Consider the following 20,256-nt stretch of genomic DNA (forward strand, 5'->3'; position numbering starts at 1 on the left):
CCACAACTGACCACACCAGAGATGGCACTGTACCCACAACTGACCACACCAGAGATGGCACTGTACCCACCCACAACTGACCACACCAGAGATGGCATTTACCCACAACTGACCACACCAGAGATGGCACTGTGTGCACAACTGACCACACCAGAGATGGCACTGTACCCACAACTGACCACACCAGAGATGGCACTGTACCCACCCACACCAGAGATGGCACTGTACCCACCCACAACTGACCACACCAGAGATGGCACTGTGTGCACAACTGACCACACCAGAGATGGCACTGTACCCACCCACAACTGACCACACCAGAGATGGCATTTACCCACAACTGACCACACCAGAGATGGCACTGTGTGCACAACTGACCACACCAGAGATGGCACTGTACCCACAACTGACCACACCAGAGATGGCACTGTACCCACCCACACCAGAGATGGCACTGTACCCACCCACAACTGACCACACCAGAGATGGCACTGTGTGCACAACTGACCACACCAGAGATGGCACTGTACCCACCCACACCAGAGATGGCACTGTACCCACCCACAACTGACCACACCAGAGATGGCACTGTGTGCACAACTGACCACACCAGAGATGGCACTGTACCCACCCACAACTGACCACACCAGAGATGGCATTTACCCACAACTGACCACACCAGAGATGGCACTGTGTGCACAACTGACCACACCAGAGATGGCACTGTACCCACAACTGACCACACCAGAGATGGCACTGTACCCACCCACAACTGACCACACCAGAGATGGCACTGTACCCACCCACAACTGACCACACCAGAGATGGCACTGTGTGCACAACTGACCACACCAGAGATGGCACTGTACCCACCCACACCAGAGATGGCACTGTACCCACCCACAACTGACCACACCAGAGATGGCACTGTGTGCACAACTGACCACACCAGAGATGGCAATGTACCCACAACTGACCACACCAGAGATGGCACTTACCCACCCACAACTGACCACACCAGAGATGGCACTGTGTGCACAACTGACCACACCAGAGATGGCACTGTACCCACCCACAACTGACCACACCAGAGATGGCATTTACCCACAACTGACCACACCAGAGATGGCACTGTGTGCACAACTGACCACACCAGAGATGGCACTGTACCCACAACTGACCACACCAGAGATGGCACTGTACCCACCCACACCAGAGATGGCACTGTACCCACCCACAACTGACCACACCAGAGATGGCACTGTGTGCACAACTGACCACACCAGAGATGGCACTGTACCCACAACTGACCACACCAGAGATGGCACTGTGTGCACAACTGACCACACCAGAGATGGCACTGTACCCACCCACAACTGACCACACCAGAGATGGCACTGTACCCACAACTGACCACACCAGAGATGGCACTGTACCCACAACTGACCACACCAGAGATGGCACTGTACCCACCCACAACTGACCACACCAGAAATGGCACTGTACCCACAACTGACCACACCAGAGATGGCACTTACCCACCCACAACTGACCACACCAGAGATGGCACTGTACCCACCCACAACTGACCACACCAGAAATGGCACTGTACCCACAACTGACCACACCAGAGATGGCACTTACCCACCCACAACTGACCACACCAGAGATGGCACTGTACCCACAACTGACCACACCAGAGATGGCACTGTGTGCACAACTGACCACACCAGAGATGGCACTGTGTGCACAACTGACCACACCAGAGATGGCACTGTACCCACAACTGACCACACCAGAGATGGCACTGTACCCACCCACAACTGACCACACCAGAGATGGCACTGTACCCACAACTGACCACACCAGAGATGGCACTGTACCCACCCACAACTGACCACACCAGAGATGGCACTTACCCACAACTGACCACACCAGAGATGGCACTGTACCCACCCACAACTGACCACACCAGAGATGGCACTTACCCACAACTGACCACACCAGAGATGGCACTGTACCCACCCACAACTGACCACACCAGAGATGGCACTGTACCCACAACTGACCACACCAGAGATGGCACTGTACCCACCCACAACTGACCACACCAGAGATGGCACTGTACCCACCCACAACTGACCACACCAGAGATGGCACTGTACCCACCCACATCTGACCACACCAGAGATGGCACTGTACCCACCCACAACTGACCACACCAGAAATGGCACTGTACCCACCCACAACTGACCACACCAGAGATGGCACTGTACCCACAACTGACCACACCAGAGATGGCACTGTACCCACCCACAACTGACCACACCAGAGATGGCACTGTACCCACCCACAACTGACCACACCAGAGATGGCACTGTACCCACAACTGACCACACCAGAGATGGCACTGTACCCACCCACAACTGACCACACCAGAGATGGCACTGTACCCACCCACAACTGACCACACCAGAGATGGCACTGTACCCACCCACAACTGACCACACCAGAGATGGCACTGTACCCACCCACAACTGACCACACCAGAGATGGCACTGTACCCACAACTGACCACACCAGATATGGCACTGTACCCACAACTGACCACACCAGAGATGGCACTGTACCCACCCACAACTGACCACACCAGAGATGGCACTGTACCCACCCACAACTGACCACACCAGAGATGGTACTGTACCCACCCACACCAGAGATGGCACTGTACCCACCCACAACTGACCACACCAGAGATGGCACTGTGTGCACAACTGACCACACCAGAGATGGTACTGTACCCACCCACAACTGACCACACCAGAGATGGCACTGTGCCCACCCACATCTGACCACACCAGAGATGGTACTGTACCCACAACTGACCACACCAGAGATGGCACTGTACCCACAACTGACCACACCAGAGATGGCACTGTACCCACCCACAACTGACCACACCAGAGATGGCACTGTACCCACAACTGACCACACCAGAGATGGCACTGTGCCCACAACTGACCACACCAGAGATGGCACTGTACCCACAACTGACCACACCAGAGATGGCACTGTACCCACCCCCAACTGACCACACCAGAGATGGTACTGTACCCACAACTGACCACACCAGAGATGGCACTGTGCCCACAACTGACCACACCAGAGATGGCACTGTACCCACAACTGACCACACCAGAGATGGCACTGTACCCACAACTGACCACACCACAAATGGTACTGTACCCACAACTGACCACACCAGAGATGGCACGGTACCCACATCTGACCACACCAGAGATGGCACTGTACCCACAACTGACCACACCAGAGATGGCACTGTACCCACCCACAACTGACCACACCACAAATGGTACTGTACCCACAACTGACCACACCAGAGATGGCACTGTAACAAAGAAACTGTTGTTCACACAAGCGTCTTTGTCTCAAGAAACATGGAACCATGCAAAGAAAATATCTTACAATTTAACAGATGACTCAAAAGAGACCATCCTCTATGAAACAATAACAAATATTCTATACACATTTTTAAAAGTACAGCATTCTATGTTACATATTTGAAAATAGCACAAAGGCATACTACATTAGCGCCACCTCATAAACATAACACCACATCATAACATCAACAATCATTAAAATATCAAATTTAGATCTTGATTTTATAAACAGTTTTAAAGATAAAAATAATTCAACATTGGTTCAGGTTGTGTACATGAAAGAAGGCACTTGCATTAGCTGAATATGTGAATAAAGATGTATCACAATATTACATGCATATGTGAGATTTTCTTAGGGAAATATTAGGTATATAAAATATATCATGTAAAACTGATGTAAGTTATATTTATACTCTAGTCAAAGGTCCTCACTGAGGACATAGACATTGGGTTTAGAAGATTCTAATCAACAACTTGATTTATTTACAGGATTATTAAAGATAATCTTAAGATTATTAGACATTTTATAAAGGCCAAGGTACACAAATTCTGATTTTTAAAAAAAATTAACTTAGAATTATATCCACCATATGACCACCTTAAATAAAATACACAGCAGATATTTTACTAAACAAATGTTTTAAATCTAAATTAAAGGAAAGACTACCTTTATATAGTACCTCAACCTTCTTAGCTTTAATAGGCCAGTCACTTCTTAGATATAATGTACGTCATTACATGTATTTTAAATAATGGAAATAAAAAGACAATACCATTGGAGATATGTTGGTGCCACGTGGAGTCTGGAATATAGTCAGGTTCATTTGAACATGAATGGGATATGTTAAACATCTTGAGATAAATTTAAATGCCCTAGGAAACATGGCCATATGGTTGCAAGTACTCACTATACACATTTTGACAACTGACAAGAATTGCAAACATAGTAACAGTAACAATTCCAAAGGTTTATCAACCATTTGTAAGACATTTTTAACAAAATTATCCTAATTTGATCAAGCTCAACTCAGCTGTACTGGTATGTTAAAAAGCTAGCAAAAATGAACTGATGTGACATTTTGTGCTATGAATGAGAATGATAATAGAAGAAGTAGTATATCAAGCCTATAGAAGGTAAAATGATTGTTACAGTTAAAGAGATGATGATGATGGACCACCAGCTTAAACCGCAGTCAGCGCCGCTAGATTTCTTAGGTCTATTGGTCATCAGGGGGTGGATGCTTTTGTTAGTCAATACTGAGATCACTTCTGTCAAGGATTCACGCTCCGGCCGGTGAGACGACTGCTTAAACTTTTTTAAATCTTCGTCCATTTTGTTGAGAAATTTTTCTGCTTCTTTCCCCTCGGCTGAAAAGTTTTCTCGTATGCTCAAAGTCCTTAAAATCTTCAGCTGTGTGTCAGGGTCACTAAAGTCATGCTGAGAGTCAGTGTCATCAAAGTGATTGTCCAAAAACACTTCTTCAGCATTTTCATTCTCTCTTGCACTTGAAGGAAATCTGCTTGACTTGAGTCTGTTATTTCCTCTGGAAAACTGTTCAGAAAGAACACCAAACCTGGTCATAGGGACTTTAATAACTTTGAGACCATAAAACTCTTGATCTTGGATTAAATTATTAATCCTCTTAATTTCAGAAACCTGCAAAGAGATAAAGTATGGTATTAATGGAAGGACAGTCAAGCTACAAAATGAGTAAGTTAACAGATTTTCTACAAATATTGAAATGAACAGGAAAGTATAGAAAATCATTCTACTTTTTTAGTTGGTTTTTTCTTCAGTTTCAAAAGAATTACATTTAATTTACATTTAATGTAATCAAAGTCAGCTTTTTAACTCAATGAACAGATCTGAGATCTAATATCAAATAATAACAAATATCATTTATAATTTCAAAAGCAATTATTTAGTTGTTTTTTTAACCCTTAAAGCGCCAAGCCACAATCATGGCTTTGCTGTTACATAACTTATAGCGCATAAGGCCATGTGGCGCGTGCTTTAAGGGTTAATTGGTATTATAGGCTAAATTTTTCAAAACCTTTTTTACTCTCTCGTATACAAAGTATAGAGAAAGTATTATTAATCATGAAAAAAAAATCAAATCTCGACGTTTTACACCTCGCTGAGTCGGAAAAACATAGTTTTGCAATCTTGTCTGTATGTCTGTGTGTGTGTCTGTAAACACAATAACTTGAGTACTGTTACAACTAGGTTGATGACATTTCATAAATAAGTATTATATCAAATTTGTAGATCTGTATCAACTTTTCAGCCATTTCCGATAACCAGAAGTGGAACTTTTTCTACTTTCAATTTTTCAAAAGCCTATAACTTGAGTACTATTTCAGATAGTTAAATGAAATTTCACATGTAAGGAAAAGATCTAATTCTCTGCCTTTGTCAAATTTTGAGTAATTTCCGTTAACCGGAAGTAGTAATTAATGCTGTTTCTGATATCTCAAAAAAACGGATGTGAATTTATAAAGTACTAATAATATTCCGCACTATAATACACATTTTGTTTGGCATTCACCTGGTGCGCAATTCTTTTTTCTACGGGAATCTATTCTATTTTTAAAAGTTTAAGTAATTAAAAATGGATTAAAATATTGTCTATATCCTGAGTTGCCATCCCCGTAGTATTATATAAGAATATTTGAGAAAGTATAGGGGAGATCACTCCTGGTTCAATTTCTCAAAATGTGAAATTGGGAGTGCCTGACACAATGTGGTTTTTTTTTTTTTTTTAAATTTCAGCCAGACACAGAAAATCAGTACATCTAAATGGAAATAAATCTAGTTTTTAAGGGTATAATTTCTAATGAAATTAATGTTTGAAAAACTCCTGCTATTTAAGTATCCTTACTGAAATTGAATTGAAATCCCATGGCAACAAAACAATTAGACGTACCTGGCAGGCATATCTGAGAGCTATGGCCTGAAGTGTTTCACCTTCAATTATTTCTTTTTCAAAATACTGTGGTTGGTCTTGCAATAAACCTCCGTCATAGGTGGCACCTTTTTTATGACGAGATCTCATTTCATATTCAACATTGTCATCATCTTCTTCCGCAACTGAATCTCCAAACAGGTACACCCTGGCTGCTTTAACATTTTGTGCTGGAATGTTGCCGTGGTAATTTTTATTTGTCTTTGAGGTGTGGCCATCAAGTCTATCTGACTGCTTTAGTTTTTTATAATCACTCCGCACAGGTAATGGTTGAGAGACTCCTCTTATGTAACTAGCCATAACTGCCTGACAGACCTAATTATAATATTGAAATTAATAATAAAAGGTATCCTTTAAAGTAGACTAATAAATTCAAACAACTGAAAATAATTAATCACTAATAAGCCTAAATTAATACGCTCTAATAAAAGTACAAATATGTAGCTGGCAATTATGGATAGTAAAATAAATCAACTTATCTTAGGCCTAATCAAAATCAACTAGTATAATAATATTAACATATAGTAGGCCTAATGGGATGGTGTGGCCTTGCGGTAAAGCGCTAAATTGCAAAATCTCAAGTTCAAATCAAGGTTCAAGTCAGTAGAACGTCCCTGAGTCCACCCAGCTCTGATGAGTACCTACCTTACATTAGGGAAAGTTAAGGGGACTGCGCATAGTGCTGACCACATTATCCTTTCATATGGCGAGGTCAAGAAACATATGAACACTTATGTCATCTACCCAATGGATCACTAGAACTAAAGAGAATTTTTTTATAGTAGGCCTAACTGCATAAGGCATTTAACTTTTAATTCAATAGAGTAGGACCAATATTGAATCTGTCTTAATAATCTAAGACCAGTAATTGATATTCTCATTTTTCTATCTATAGGCCCTATAGTATAGCCTAGCTAATAACATCTAGATCTAGAACTACAGTCTGGATTAGAAATTCCTAGAGTCACAATTCCAGAATGTAGTATTGGGTAAGCAGAAGCCTATGCTTAATAAATTAAATAGGCGACTTATAATTTTTAGTATTTGTAGCCAGTTTAAGTTGACTGGGAATACCTGAATTACAGAATTAGGGATATTATAGTTATCAATAAATTTAATGTAAAGCATGAAGCTGTGTGGGTGAGTGGAATAATAAGTGGCTGTTGTGCTGGATGCGGCAGGTTCAAACCCATCAAATGCCTTGATAGGGGGGCCTACAATTAATAATTATGTTTTATTCACAACTTTTATTTTTTTGCTGTTTTTCATGAAAGGATTACTTTTTTTGCATTGTCTTGCCTTTGAAGAGAATAAAGGAATAGTGTGGTCAGCACTATGCTGGGTTAAGTTAGTTTAAAGTACAAAGTAAGTTAGGTACCCATCAGAGCTGGGTCGACTCAGGGACGTTCCACTTATTTGAATCCGGACTCTCGGGTCAGCAGTCTGACTCTCTACCGCTAGGCCACGCCGTCCCCCCAACATAATAGTAATGGTGATATTCATTTTTTTTTTATGTTTAATATGTAGCCTGTCTAGGCCTACCTTTTGCAGCTTAATTCGGAATTCCGAAATTCGCCTTTCTGGCACTCAACACAATCAAGATTACATCACTGAATGAAACAGTATTTTACTTATTATAGGTAGGCTCATCTAAAACTAATCTAGAACTAGTCTATAGATCTAACAACAACTGTAGACTAGTCGTCTAGATCTCGATTCTAGATTAGATTTTTAAAAATAGAACTAGAGATCTGTTCCTTCTAAGACTATGCTGAGATACTCCTCCACGTCGATACTATTTTTATTTTGTAAACCCAGATTACCAGAACAAAATTTAGGAAATTCACCAGACAACCATACACAAATACATATATTACTTGAGCAAACTATTTATCAACTTATTACATGCATATTTATAGCGTCAGAACTTTTTTTAAAATTTATTTTATTTTAGAGTAGTAGTATTGAAGTAAGTATATCTGCGTAAAAATTATAATTTACTAAATTTAGGCCTACTTTTACATAATTAAGTAAATTCAAATATAAAAACCGAAAAAAAAAAGAAATATTATTAATATTATCATTCTCAACAAGATAATGTGTAGGCTTTCCACTTTTTTTCTTAATAATTGATAAATATATCATTAGGTAATTAAAAAAACATCTTCCATGAACTGATTATATCAGTGGCGTAGGCAAGGGGGTTAGGGGGGTTTACACCCCCCATGGACCCCTCTGTAATTTTTTTTTACTGTCATTATAGCACTGTTACTTAAATCTTATATGTGACCCCCCCCCCATGAGACGCCACTGGATAATATAATAATATTCAATTATAGTAGGCCTAACTGCATTAGGCTTAACTTTTTAAATTAAATAGAGTAAAGCCAATAATGAATCTATCTTAAGAATCTAAGATTAATACTAATAAATCTAATTACGAGTAGCAAATAATTTTTTCCCTTCTTCTTTTGGTGAATTAAATTTCAACACTTATGTGGTATAAGTATAATTAAGTCCCGAGTTAGGATCCCTCGATAGAGGTCATATGATGGCCTTGTGTCCACTTTTCTCTGATGGGTACCTAATATAGCTTATAATTTATAAGTTGTTTGTGTGCACTGGTTTTGAGTTTTTTTTGTTGTTTTTTTTAATAAAAATTTATCACCTAGTTTATTAGTTTGTATTGTAGGTGTTTGTCGTTCGCCACAAGTTCGAATTAGGTAGGGGATAAATGTTGTGTAATCGTTATTTAGAATTTTCAGTACACATGTGAGTGCGTTGTACCGAGTTTTTACCCAAGCGTTGTAAATTAATTTAGTTACCCGTGGGTCAAGTGTTAAGGGAATAAAGAAAAACATCGTTTTGTTGGATATATCGCTGAGATAATGTAGACATAATGTTTGGAGGATGTTGCTGTTCAGTTCCCATTTGCCTGATGCTGCCCTGGTCCCATTTCTCGTCGCCGTGTGTCCAGGGGCGGAACTACAATAACGCCAGACCCGGCAATGCAGAGGAGGGGCACACACACCGGTTAGGGGGACCGAATTCCGACAAAAAAAAGCAATTGCATTTTAATTTCGAAATAATTATAAGTTGTTATGTAAAAATCAAATAGATCCACTATAGCAGTAATAGCTCTATATTAACTGTAATAACACTCACTAAAATAACCTATGGACATAAACAACAAATGGACCGCGATCCAGCCTCATACCCTAAAAAGTTGTTTATACTCTGGTGGTAACATTACCTTATGACATTAACATTATATATAGGCCTATATATATATATATATATATATATATATATATATAATGCGCGGATTTGCCGGCCAATGCGCGCATTGGCCAATATCGCCTTCCATTAACCGGTCAAAGTCCGAAACTTTGCTTGATTTCGGCGGACTGGCCATGGTGGATCGGCCAAAGTCCGAATTAGAAGATCATGAGCAGATTTTGTTTTTTTTTATGCCGTAAGGATCATGAAATTAAGTGTTTATTGATTATTAATTAAAGTAAATGACAGAAACATTCAAATTTTTTATTGTACTATTGTCCCAATCAATCAATATTATCATTTGTTACAACAAGTGGAACTTTTATGGAATTTAGAATTACATAGTAGCTTGTTATTTTTACACTTGCAGCGATTTGTTGTGCACTTGGTTGTGCAATTGCAGCGAGTGTAGCTTTGGCCCCCAGTCAATGATTGTGAAGATGCGATGGTTCGTAGTGATTTTTCCTTAGTACCAACTGCCGACAATAAGAGCAGTTTTTCGTGAAGAATTGAAAACTCACTTCTAGCATACAGTTGTTTTAGAACAACTGCAATCACGCTTCGGGGATCACCGCGACCTCTGTCAACATCTGGAACACGGATGCGTACATTCTTTGGTGATATTTTTGTACTTTCTTTTCAGCTCTTTTTCCATCCGTGTGCGACCTCCATGTGAGTTTCATTGATCAAGTCGAATAACTCTTCCGAGTGCACGTGGTACAAAATAGCACCATTGTCTTCTTTTAGTGATACAATAAGTTTTTTTTTTACCGTCAACTACAATAACATCATATTTGTTTAGTCGCCTTGCATATAGAGTGCTATACAAACAAGAGCTAAACAATACGTTGCTCACAATGAAACCGCACCCAGAATAATGAAAACGCGATCACAACTTAGTCTAGTTAGAACATTGGCCAAGACATCCCGGCCAGTGCGCGCATAGGCCGGCCAATGTACGAAATACGATCTTAGTGCTAAGTTCTTCGGGCTTTGGCCAAGAGAGCCGGTCAATGCGCGCATTGGCCGGCCAATCCGCGCTTTGGCCGCACTTCGGGCTTTGACCGTAACATATATATATATATATTTGAAAATGTATACCGGCAAGTGTTGCTAAAAAAATTATTCAACTAGGGAAGTAATTTGTCAATATGGCAACTCAGCCAACAAACAAAACGTAGTAAACTATAATAACAACAAGTATCTCTTTAAAATGGCCAATGAGCTACTTTTATTTTCAAATTAACATGAGTATTAAAACATAACAAAATAAAATAAACCAGCTTCTCTAGTCCAGTCGGCAAGGATGTAGATATAATTTAGATTTTAGATGTAGGCCTAGGCCCTATGTCTTTTATAGTGATAAGCCCTTGTTTGGTCACATGATCTAGATGTAAACAATCACTTCCGTCTGGGTAGGTCGACGTCGAAGTCCATCAAAAGAATCATAACAATACAATATAACACAGTTCTAGATTTAGATCTACAGATATAGAATCTAAACACACCGTGCTAATACTACTACATGTAGACTAGATACAACAAAGCAGTAAGCTACATTTTCGACAGTAAATTATGAATTTTCGCAAACGTGAAACGTATCACCGATCACCACTCAAAATCACATATTCATAATAATTCACAGACAGTGTGATTCACGTTACTAATGACTAATGATGCCTGATGCACATGCAGCAAGAGTGTAGAAGAAATCTAGGACTCCAGTACTTTGAGTACTCTACCTAATGTCAAGTAATTTAACAAAGTAATTTATTTAACTAATTTTTAGATCTTGCTAAAGTTTACTTATTAGGCCTAGATTCCAAGATCTAGATGAATAAATAATAATAAAAGAAAAAGACTTACTCTCATGTTAATGTTATGATTATGAATGATAGAATCTATATCAAATTTAATTATTTAGAATATTTAGGTAATCTATCGGTTTAGGTATGTAAAATTGGCAGTGATTAGTAATGTGAAAAAAGAAGTGACTCATTAAATTTTAATAATCATTTCTCATTTATAGGAGGATTTATGTTTTGAAAGTTATGAAAATGTTTGAAAGTTTCATTCATGTACATGTTTTTAAGCAAATTTATTAAAACATTCCAGTAATATATAAAGATTAGGCCTAGCGACGTTTTCATCAGATGCTACCAAGCTCATTTACTAAGCAGCCATCTTAAGTTTTTTAGTAAAATTATAGTTAGAGATTCAAGGGAAACCACTCTAATTTACTGATGGCAGCTGTTTGTATAGCAAACCTTGATCGCAAACACTGCTGTTTAAATTTTAACATGATTACCCACATTTATTTGGGTTAGTGTCCATCACAGTCTCTCCAAAGTAGTCTTTCTATTCTATTGCTATACCTTGGGCATGGCTATTTTTTAAACTAGACTTTTATTTTCTTTCATGACTTTTAGGCCTAACTTCTACTAATTAGCAGTAGTAACAAAACCTAATAGTAAAAATCAAAGTGTTAGTTGTTCCAGAAATATTGTAAATACGTTTTTTGACCAACACTTTTGCAGCACATAATTTCTCCAAGGAATTGAAGTGCTGCACAATTCTTTCACTCAAAAAACTAGATCCATTTCTTATTTATTAGACACCTATTCTTATCAGAATGATTCAATAATTTTTTATTTTTTTTTAATTTCAGGTGTTTGCCCTACTGCTACATGACATTCTCGGATCTTTTCTGTTTTTCACTTCTCACATTGTAAAGCAGGCATAATTCTGAATAGAAATGTGGCTGAAATTGTGTTTGCTCCTGATTTATATCACTTTGCTTTTCATTCTTTCTCGGGTACTTGATGCCATTTCTTGGTGTGAGTTGAGTGGGACACTCTCAAGGCAGTTTCTGGACCCCATGCTTCTCTCTGTGGCTAAGCTGAAGGCACTTCTTGAACAGAGGGGTGTCAGCTATGAGGGTGTTTTAGAGAAATCAGAACTTTCTTCCCTTGTGGAAGCCTCAGGTATTTATTTTTATTGCTTAACAAGAATGGTGAGGTATTTTATTAGCAAACTTTATTGCTAGTATTTTTGCTAGCTACAGTGGTTAAACTATTATTTAACATGCATCTTTGATTGGCATTTTTGTAAAAGTTGTCCCACCATGTCAATAAGATATTTTACTTTTGAGTTGAAAAAGTACTTGGAATAACTATTTTTTAATGTGGGAGAAAAGGTAAGCCTAAATATTAAGATAAATAAATAATTTTATTGTTCTGAATGTAAGAGTACAATCATGAAAGAATATCAGATGTGTAGTCCAAACAGTTTAACTGAATCTTTGAATGAGATATCCACTCTCTACAGGACAAGTGAGTGCTGAGGAAGCCGAGTTAGCCCAGGAAGATAGGACTCTGTCTACAGACACAAATTTCACTTCAGGTTCTCATTTCATAGAGCAAGTAAGAACAACTTTTAGACATTATCACACTGAACCACTCTACCCTGACTAGAATGATCACACTGAACAGCTCTACCCTGACTGTAGAATAATCACACTGAACCACTCTACCCTGACTAGAATGATCACACTGAACCACTCTACCCTGACTAGAATGATCACACTGAACCATTGAATGCTATCATGTGTATGTCTTGTGGTGTGTAAAAAGTATTGAATGCTATCATGTGTATGTCTTGTGGTGTCCAGGTAGAGGATGCTAAAGACAGTGTTTGGCTGGTTCAGATAGTCTCTCATGCTAATCACCACCCAGTCATCAGTGAGGACCGGTGGAAAACAATTCGTCTCAAAGTTTCCAAGTTTGGTGTTCGAACTGGACTGCTGGACTGTTCACTAGACCAGGGGTAAGTTCCTGCTTGACCCATGAGATCAATTTACCTGATCACTAGACCAGGGGTCAGTTCCTGCTTGACCCATGAGATCAATTTATCTAATCACTAGACCAGGGGTCAGTTCCTGCTTGACCCATGAGATCAATTTATCAGCTCACTAGACCAGGGGTCAGTTCCTGCTTGACCCATGAGATCAATTTATCTGATCACTAGACCAGTTCCTGCTTGACCCATGAGATCAATTTATCAGCTCACTAGACCAGGGGTCAGTTCCTGCTTGACCCATGAGATCAATTTATCTGATCACTAGACCAGTTCCTGCTTGACCCATGAGATCAATTTATCTGATCACTAGACCAGGGGTCAGTTCCTGCTTGACCCATGAGATCAATTTATCTGATCACTAGACCAGTTCCTGCTTGACCCATGAGATCAATTTATCTGATCACTAGACCAGGGGTCAGTTCCTGCTTGACCCATGAGATCAATTTATCTGATCACTAGACCAGTTCCTGCTTGACCCATGAGATCAATTTATCTGATCACTAGACCAGGGGTCAGTTCCTGCTTGACCCATGAGATCAATTTATCTGATCACTAGACCAGGGGTCAGTTCCTGCTTGACCCATGAGATCTATGGTTTCAGAAACTAGTCTTGTAAATCTCTAATAATGAAAGTGTTCTCCAAACTTGATGTTTAAGCTGGACATCTTATTGTATTATGTTTTTACCTCATTGAAGTTAATTTTTAAATGGAGTATTGTTAAGTTTGGGTTGAAAGTCACCTAAAAATTTTAAAGGGAGTATTGTTAAGTTTGGGTTGGAAGTCACCGTTTAATATTGTTCATAATTTATAGTCATTCGTTCTCTCTTAATTAATATTTAATATGTTGACTGACTAAAGAGTTGCAACTCCCCTTCCCATCATGGTCTCAAAAAAGTTAGAACCCTTGCCCACCTAAAATAACATAACTCATATCCCTCAAGAGTTTAGCTCTTGTTTATTAAAAATTTCCTTCCAAAATATTTACTTAGCTCTGTCACCATATATGCATCAATTTGTTTTACCATTTACTAAAAATGTATCTTTTGAAAATGCAAATTAATCCTGTAAGTCCAGTTTCTAACATTACTTTTTAAAATGCAACCTCATTTTATCACACATTTCAAGGAGGATGAGTAGTATGAAGACGACCCACAATAAAAATACTTTTAAATTTACCAAAATTTTATTGCAGTTAATTAAGTAGTCACTTTTTGGAGATTTTACAGATTTTTTTGCCATTGATTACATAATTAATATATTAAAATATTTTTTTAGATATTGCAACCTGAAGGGATGGCACTCTCCATTTTTACTCCTGGCACTGCCCAGTCAGTTTGAAAAGAAAGCCAATGTGGCAATGTACAACTACTCTGGCTCAGTCAAAGAGAGTGCTCTGCTAGGCTGGCTGCGTGACAAACTGGATGAGAAGGTAGTGCAGCTGCTGCACCCGTCCATGTTTGAGGGCCAGTGGAAGAACTTCTCCAGCAACACGCTAGAGCCTCAAGTCCGAGCTGTTTTATTTACCCGGGCCAGATCTGCTCCTCTCTTTTACTCAGCGCTCACTGTTAAATTTCCAGGCCGCGTCAAATTTGGGATCGTTAGCCTCCCCAATGATGAAATCCATGATCAGTGGAAACATGCATTAAGAGAAGAAAAAATTGACAAACTGCCAGCATATGTGATTTACTGTGCAGAGAAAGCCTACAGATATGGAGGTGAATTTGGAGAACAGTATTCTTTCATCAGCATGGAGCAGTTTCTCAAATTTCTGTATCCCTGTCTGAACGACGTGTTTATTGTCAGCTTTTGTGTGGCCAATGTGATGTCATGGTTTGAACTGTTTGTTTGTAACTGCAGCTGTTGTAAGAGGTTTGGCAAGTTGATTTGGTGCATGTTTAAGTATAATATAGTGGTCATCATGCTGTGGCTCCCTCTCATTGGCTTATTCCAGATGCCTTATTTGGATAGAGTGCCTATGGTGGCACTCAAACTTGAACGTCTCTTTAGCACTTCATCTTTAGGAACTCTTCTAAGAGGGGATTATAATTTCTTTGTTAGTCATCCCCATATTGTATACACAACCTTTATGCTGTATTTGGTAGTTGTCACTATCTTGTGCAGAAAATACAGAGCAGAAGAGGAAGAAGATGACTGGTTCAATTTTACCCAAATGAGAACTCTAACGTACCTCCGCCCTAATGATTTCCTTGAGCCTATGAGGTTACGTGGCTATGACTTTATGGGTGGGTTGGATATTTTTGGCTCCCAGTTGTCTCAGCCTTCACTTTGGCTGCAGCCTCCAGTGTCGTCAGAGTATATCAAGTACCTGCAGACCTGGCCGTACCGCCCTGCCTTGATGGCAGACCTGGTGGCAGCAAACATCCAACTACCAGATGACACACACAAGCCATGCCTTGCTGCGGAGGATTGCTGCCCTACAGCTCCAAACAAGGGGTCAGCAGGAGGGGCACAGAAACCCTACAGTAGAGTTTCTACAGCACTTCCTTACTCAGCTGACCTTCCTAAAGACCATTTGACTCTACAGGAAAGTGGCATACAAACTTGCTCTAATGAAAGGTTACCTCAACACAACGGTCATGGGAAATCAGAGTGGAGGGGTCAGGCCCATTGTTCATCACACACCACCCCTTCTGTGTCTGCGGACCCTAACAAACTTGAGCCAGGTGCGACACCTACCCAGACCAAGTCAGCCCCGGACACATTAACCATTCCATTCTCTACAGCAACGTATGGCTTCCCCCCTGGCTTCCTGCTGACTCACCAGTGTGTCATCTGCCTGGATGAGTTTGCTCCCAACACTGTCCTGTGTGGCCTGCCCTGTGCGCATGTCTTCCATGAGACCTGCATCATCTCGTGGCTCAACAGAGAAAAACATTTTTGCCCTATGTGTCGCTGGCCTTCATTTAAACTGCGCCCGCAGCCACTCTGTTCATAGTTATTCATACCTTTGGCTTGTGATCCTTACCTTTGGCTTGTGATCCTTACCTTTGGCTTGTGATCCTTACCTTTGGCTTGTGATCCTTACCTTTGGCTTGTGATCCTTACCTTTGGCTTGTGATCCTTACCTTTGGCTTGTGATCCTTACCTTTGGCTTGTGATCCTTACCTTTGGCTTGTGATCCTTACCTTTGGCTTGTGATCCTTACCTTTGGCTTGTGATCCTTACCTTTGGCTTGTGATCCTTACCTTTGGCTTGTGATCCTTACCTTTGGCTTGTGATCCTTACCTTTGGCTTGTGATCCTTACCTTTGGATTGTGATCCTTACCTTTGGATTGTGATCCTTACCTTTGGCTTATCAATTGTGATCTAAACTTGAAATCTCAAATCTGGTGATATATATAAGCAATATATTGATGACTTGTTTAAATTTGAAATATTATTTTAAGACAAATTAAGTTACGATTCTTTTCCTGTTTAAACTTAGCTTTGCTCTACAGTAACAGTTTTGAAACACAATGTGGTATTTATACACTCAGATGTATTTAAACACACTCAGATGTTATATTTACACACAAACAATATGTTGTTACACACTGTATGTTGTATTTACATACTGTACTAAAGAAAATAACATGTCAAATCATGTAAACAGATTTTTCTGCCTGCAAAAGTCTCAGTATACTCCAGGTTCCAAGTAGTTATCACCCTAAAAATACAAGTTACCCTCTAAAACTTACTCTAAAACATAAATATGTGTACATTTAACAGTATTCTATTGAAGGCTTTTTATTAGTTGAAGTTTTATTTTTTGTTTCCTGTGTTATAAAATCTTTGTTGTGCATATGCTTTTATACAAGCGAAGAAAATATCTTTAAGAAAACCTTAATTTGTATTAGACAGAAGAAAAATTAGGCCACTAGTCTTAGGGTTTGAGAAAAAAAGTAGGCCACTAGGGTTTGAGGCTGTTTTCACATATCATTTTGAGCTATTATATCTCTTGTGTAGAGAATATATACAGGCAGAATCCAGCTTTTGGTGGGGGAGGGGGGAGTTGCTGGAGATATAATACATGTGGGAGAGTAGGCTAAGGCCCCATATCCTTCCTGAGATCTGCACATAGTCACACAAAACAAAACATTTTATTTATATTTGATATTAAAATTACAAATATTTGTTAACTTTTGATAGGTCAGGTTATTTTTTTCCAAAAAAATTAAAGCCCCCACCCTACTCACACTCTAACTTCACCCATGAATTGGATCATTTTCCTGACAACTGCCTTAAAAACTTTCTTGATCACTTTTTCTTACTTTTCTACCTATAAAGAAAGAGCAGTTGGTCTATGGGGTCATCCACAAACAACGTCATGGTTTAAAAAAATGTCTTTACTTGCCCAAATCAAAACAAAAAAGCAAATTTACAACCAGTCTTTTAAAAAGTGAAACTCATCCCTTTCCCAATTTCAAGCATCCTCACTAAAGTTTGGGAGTGATTTGTGGAAAACTCCTAAGTTCATTTTTGAACAGTTTAAAACCGTTTTTTTCCTTGTTTTGTTTTACAATTAAAAATTATATTCTTACAAGTGAATTCATAATAATTAGTTCATGGCTTGTTTTTTTAAATATTTGTAATAATAATTTGTATGTGAGGGCGATTTATTTCTAAAATGGTTTTGTAAATTTGTCTTCTAATTTGTATGTGAGGGTGATTTATTTCTAAAATGGTTTTGTAAATTTGTCTTTAAATTTTTTTACTGTTGAATGATATTAGCATACATTTTATTTAAGAAAAAAAAAATAATATTAGTTCTATACAAGATATTTGATCTTGACTGTCTGATGTACATAAATAACTATTTATTATTACATAAGATCAAATTGACCAAAATACTAATTGCACTTGAATGATTGAATTCTTGATCTTCAAACAAATCAGCAATGCAAGTCCTAACTTGTCAAAACTATTTATAAAACACATAACAGTAAAGATCAATTTGAAGTAATAGGAGTAAATGGCTTAATTTAATTAAGCTCGTCATATGTAAAACTCTTTCAGTGAATTTTTAAAATATTTATTTTTAGATTTTTTTAATTTGTAAAACCAAGAAAAGGTTAATAATTCTTTTAATTTAAAAATATTTGTTTTTTTACTTTTGGGATGATTTTTTTTTTTGCTATGGTACATTCTCTCTTAAAAATCTTGTATTACCTTTAAGTAATAAAAAGCAGTAAATAGTATTCCTTTTCATTTATAAAAATAGGTTAGCAGTTACTATTAATAAATTTACTTTCATCTAAAAACATTGAACTTGAACAGATTAATCTTGTTGAGTTTTAATTAAATCCACATGTACTGTTCAATATTCATGCTAGCTAATTGAATTAATAGGCAGAAAAAAATATTGTTCTTGAACATTAGGAAATAAAAGTTAAAAAAAAACACATACCAATCCTAAAGATCAGCCCTCAACTAATCTATTTGAAAGTTTATTAAAAGTATGTTTAAATATTAAATTTATAGACATAAAACAATTTTTAAGTTCTTCCTTGGAATGAGAAGAAAAACTTAAATAATAAATTTGTATCTAGTGGATTGTGTCCAGCTGTTTCTGACAGGGTATTTGCGGGGAGTTCCGTAGCTAATGTTCTTGCCAAAAAGCCATATTTAACCTCTCTCACTGTCAATTACCTCGCCACTCAGGACCTTACCCCGACACAAAAAATGTCACTGTAGAATAAAATGATATGACACTTGTCCTTGAATTTTTATTCTTCCATAATCACAAAGGATACCCTAATATATATATATATATATATATATATATATATATATATATATATATATATATATATATATATATATATATATATATATATATATATATATATATATATATATATATATATATATATATATATATATATATATATATATACACGCACACACACACACACACATACAGAGGCGTCGCAAGTTGGGGGGGGGGACGGGCATACCACACCCGGGTGACACCGTGACATAAACCTTCTAACTATAGAGAAAACAATGCTACATCCAGTTGTATTAATAACAAACTATACATAAACAACTTTACTATTAACTGTGAACATTAAAGCTATAACTCGGGGGGGGGGGGGGGGAATGACACCAGCTGCAAAATTTACAGAGAAAAAAAAAATTTTAGTTGAATATTTTCAATAACTGATTTGTCAATCAATGACCAGATTGGGGTGACAACATACCTAATAAATAAGGTGTGCACAAATTCACGCTATTTGGCAAAATGTACATTATTTCCGTTTTCTTAAAAAAAAGATAATTTCTACCAAATCGATTTCTTTTAAACATTTTACGTAGGTCAAGATTCGATGACAATGAACTGTGACAAAAATGTGACTTCATTAGAAATTATTAGATGCTTAATTAGCATTTTAAAACTTTATTAATACCTTTTTTTAATGCGATTCTATTTATAATTATAATAATAAACCGGGAGTGATCTCCCCTAAATTTTCTCAAATATTCTTATATGAAACAATAGGGGATGGCAACTCGAGATATAGACATGATTTTTAATCCATTTTAATACTTAAACTTTATAAATTGAATGAAATCTCGTAGAAAAAAATAATTTCACACCAAGTGAATGCCTAATAAAATGTGCATAATAGTGCGGAATATTATTAGTATTTTATAAATTCACATGCATTTTTTGAGAAATCGGAAATCA

General features: G+C 38.2%; 2 protein-coding genes across 4 annotated transcripts; one reads left to right on the plus strand and one right to left on the minus strand.

Annotated features, from left to right (window-relative positions):
- Positions 1-2,665: 2,665 nt before the first annotated feature.
- On the minus strand, positions 2,666-8,338 carry LOC131931738 (lysM and putative peptidoglycan-binding domain-containing protein 3). Its single transcript, XM_059288579.1, has 3 exons — positions 7,970-8,338; positions 6,389-6,742; positions 2,666-5,118 (listed from the first exon to the last, which is right to left on the minus strand). Exons 2-3 carry the CDS (start codon positions 6,725-6,727, stop codon positions 4,546-4,548), a joined length of 912 nt encoding a protein of 303 aa, XP_059144562.1. The 5' UTR covers positions 6,728-6,742; positions 7,970-8,338; the 3' UTR covers positions 2,666-4,545.
- Positions 8,339-11,085: 2,747 nt separating this feature from the next.
- On the plus strand, positions 11,086-18,840 carry LOC131931925 (E3 ubiquitin-protein ligase RNF103). Of its 3 annotated transcripts, XM_059288760.1 has the most exons (6): positions 11,086-11,255; positions 11,352-11,471; positions 12,375-12,690; positions 13,034-13,128; positions 13,377-13,531; positions 14,841-18,840. In XM_059288760.1, exons 3-6 carry the CDS (start codon positions 12,462-12,464, stop codon positions 16,519-16,521), a joined length of 2,160 nt encoding a protein of 719 aa, XP_059144743.1. In that variant the 5' UTR covers positions 11,086-11,255; positions 11,352-11,471; positions 12,375-12,461; the 3' UTR covers positions 16,522-18,840. The 3 variants fall into 3 exon arrangements, with proteins under 3 accessions (XP_059144743.1, XP_059144751.1, XP_059144757.1); XM_059288768.1 differs by having other exon boundaries at positions 11,086-11,458; XM_059288774.1 differs by lacking the exon at positions 11,352-11,471.
- Positions 18,841-20,256: the final 1,416 nt, after the last annotated feature.

This window comes from Physella acuta, unplaced genomic scaffold (genome assembly GCF_028476545.2).
Source record: "Physella acuta isolate Inbredline_101_S28 unplaced genomic scaffold, ASM2847654v3 ptg000105l, whole genome shotgun sequence".
NCBI lineage: Eukaryota > Metazoa > Mollusca > Gastropoda > Physidae > Physella > Physella acuta.

What these genes read in the sequence shown, in the direction of transcription:
- LOC131931738 (XM_059288579.1), bottom strand. Translation starts at nt 6,727, where the DNA reads ATGGCTAGTTACATAAGAGGAGTCTCTCAACCATTACCTGTGCGGAGT. An exon ending in CTCTCAGATATGCCTGCCAG is followed by an intron (nt 5,119 to 6,388) that starts GTACGTCTAATT and finishes ATCTCTTTGCAG; the next exon opens with GTTTCTGAAATTAAGAGGAT.
- LOC131931925 (XM_059288768.1), top strand. Translation starts at nt 12,462, where the DNA reads ATGTGGCTGAAATTGTGTTTGCTCCTGATTTATATCACTTTGCTTTTC. An exon ending in GTTCTCATTTCATAGAGCAA is followed by an intron (nt 13,129 to 13,376) that starts GTAAGAACAACT and finishes TGTGGTGTCCAG; the next exon opens with GTAGAGGATGCTAAAGACAG. An exon ending in GACTGTTCACTAGACCAGGG is followed by an intron (nt 13,532 to 14,840) that starts GTAAGTTCCTGC and finishes ATATTTTTTTAG; the next exon opens with ATATTGCAACCTGAAGGGAT.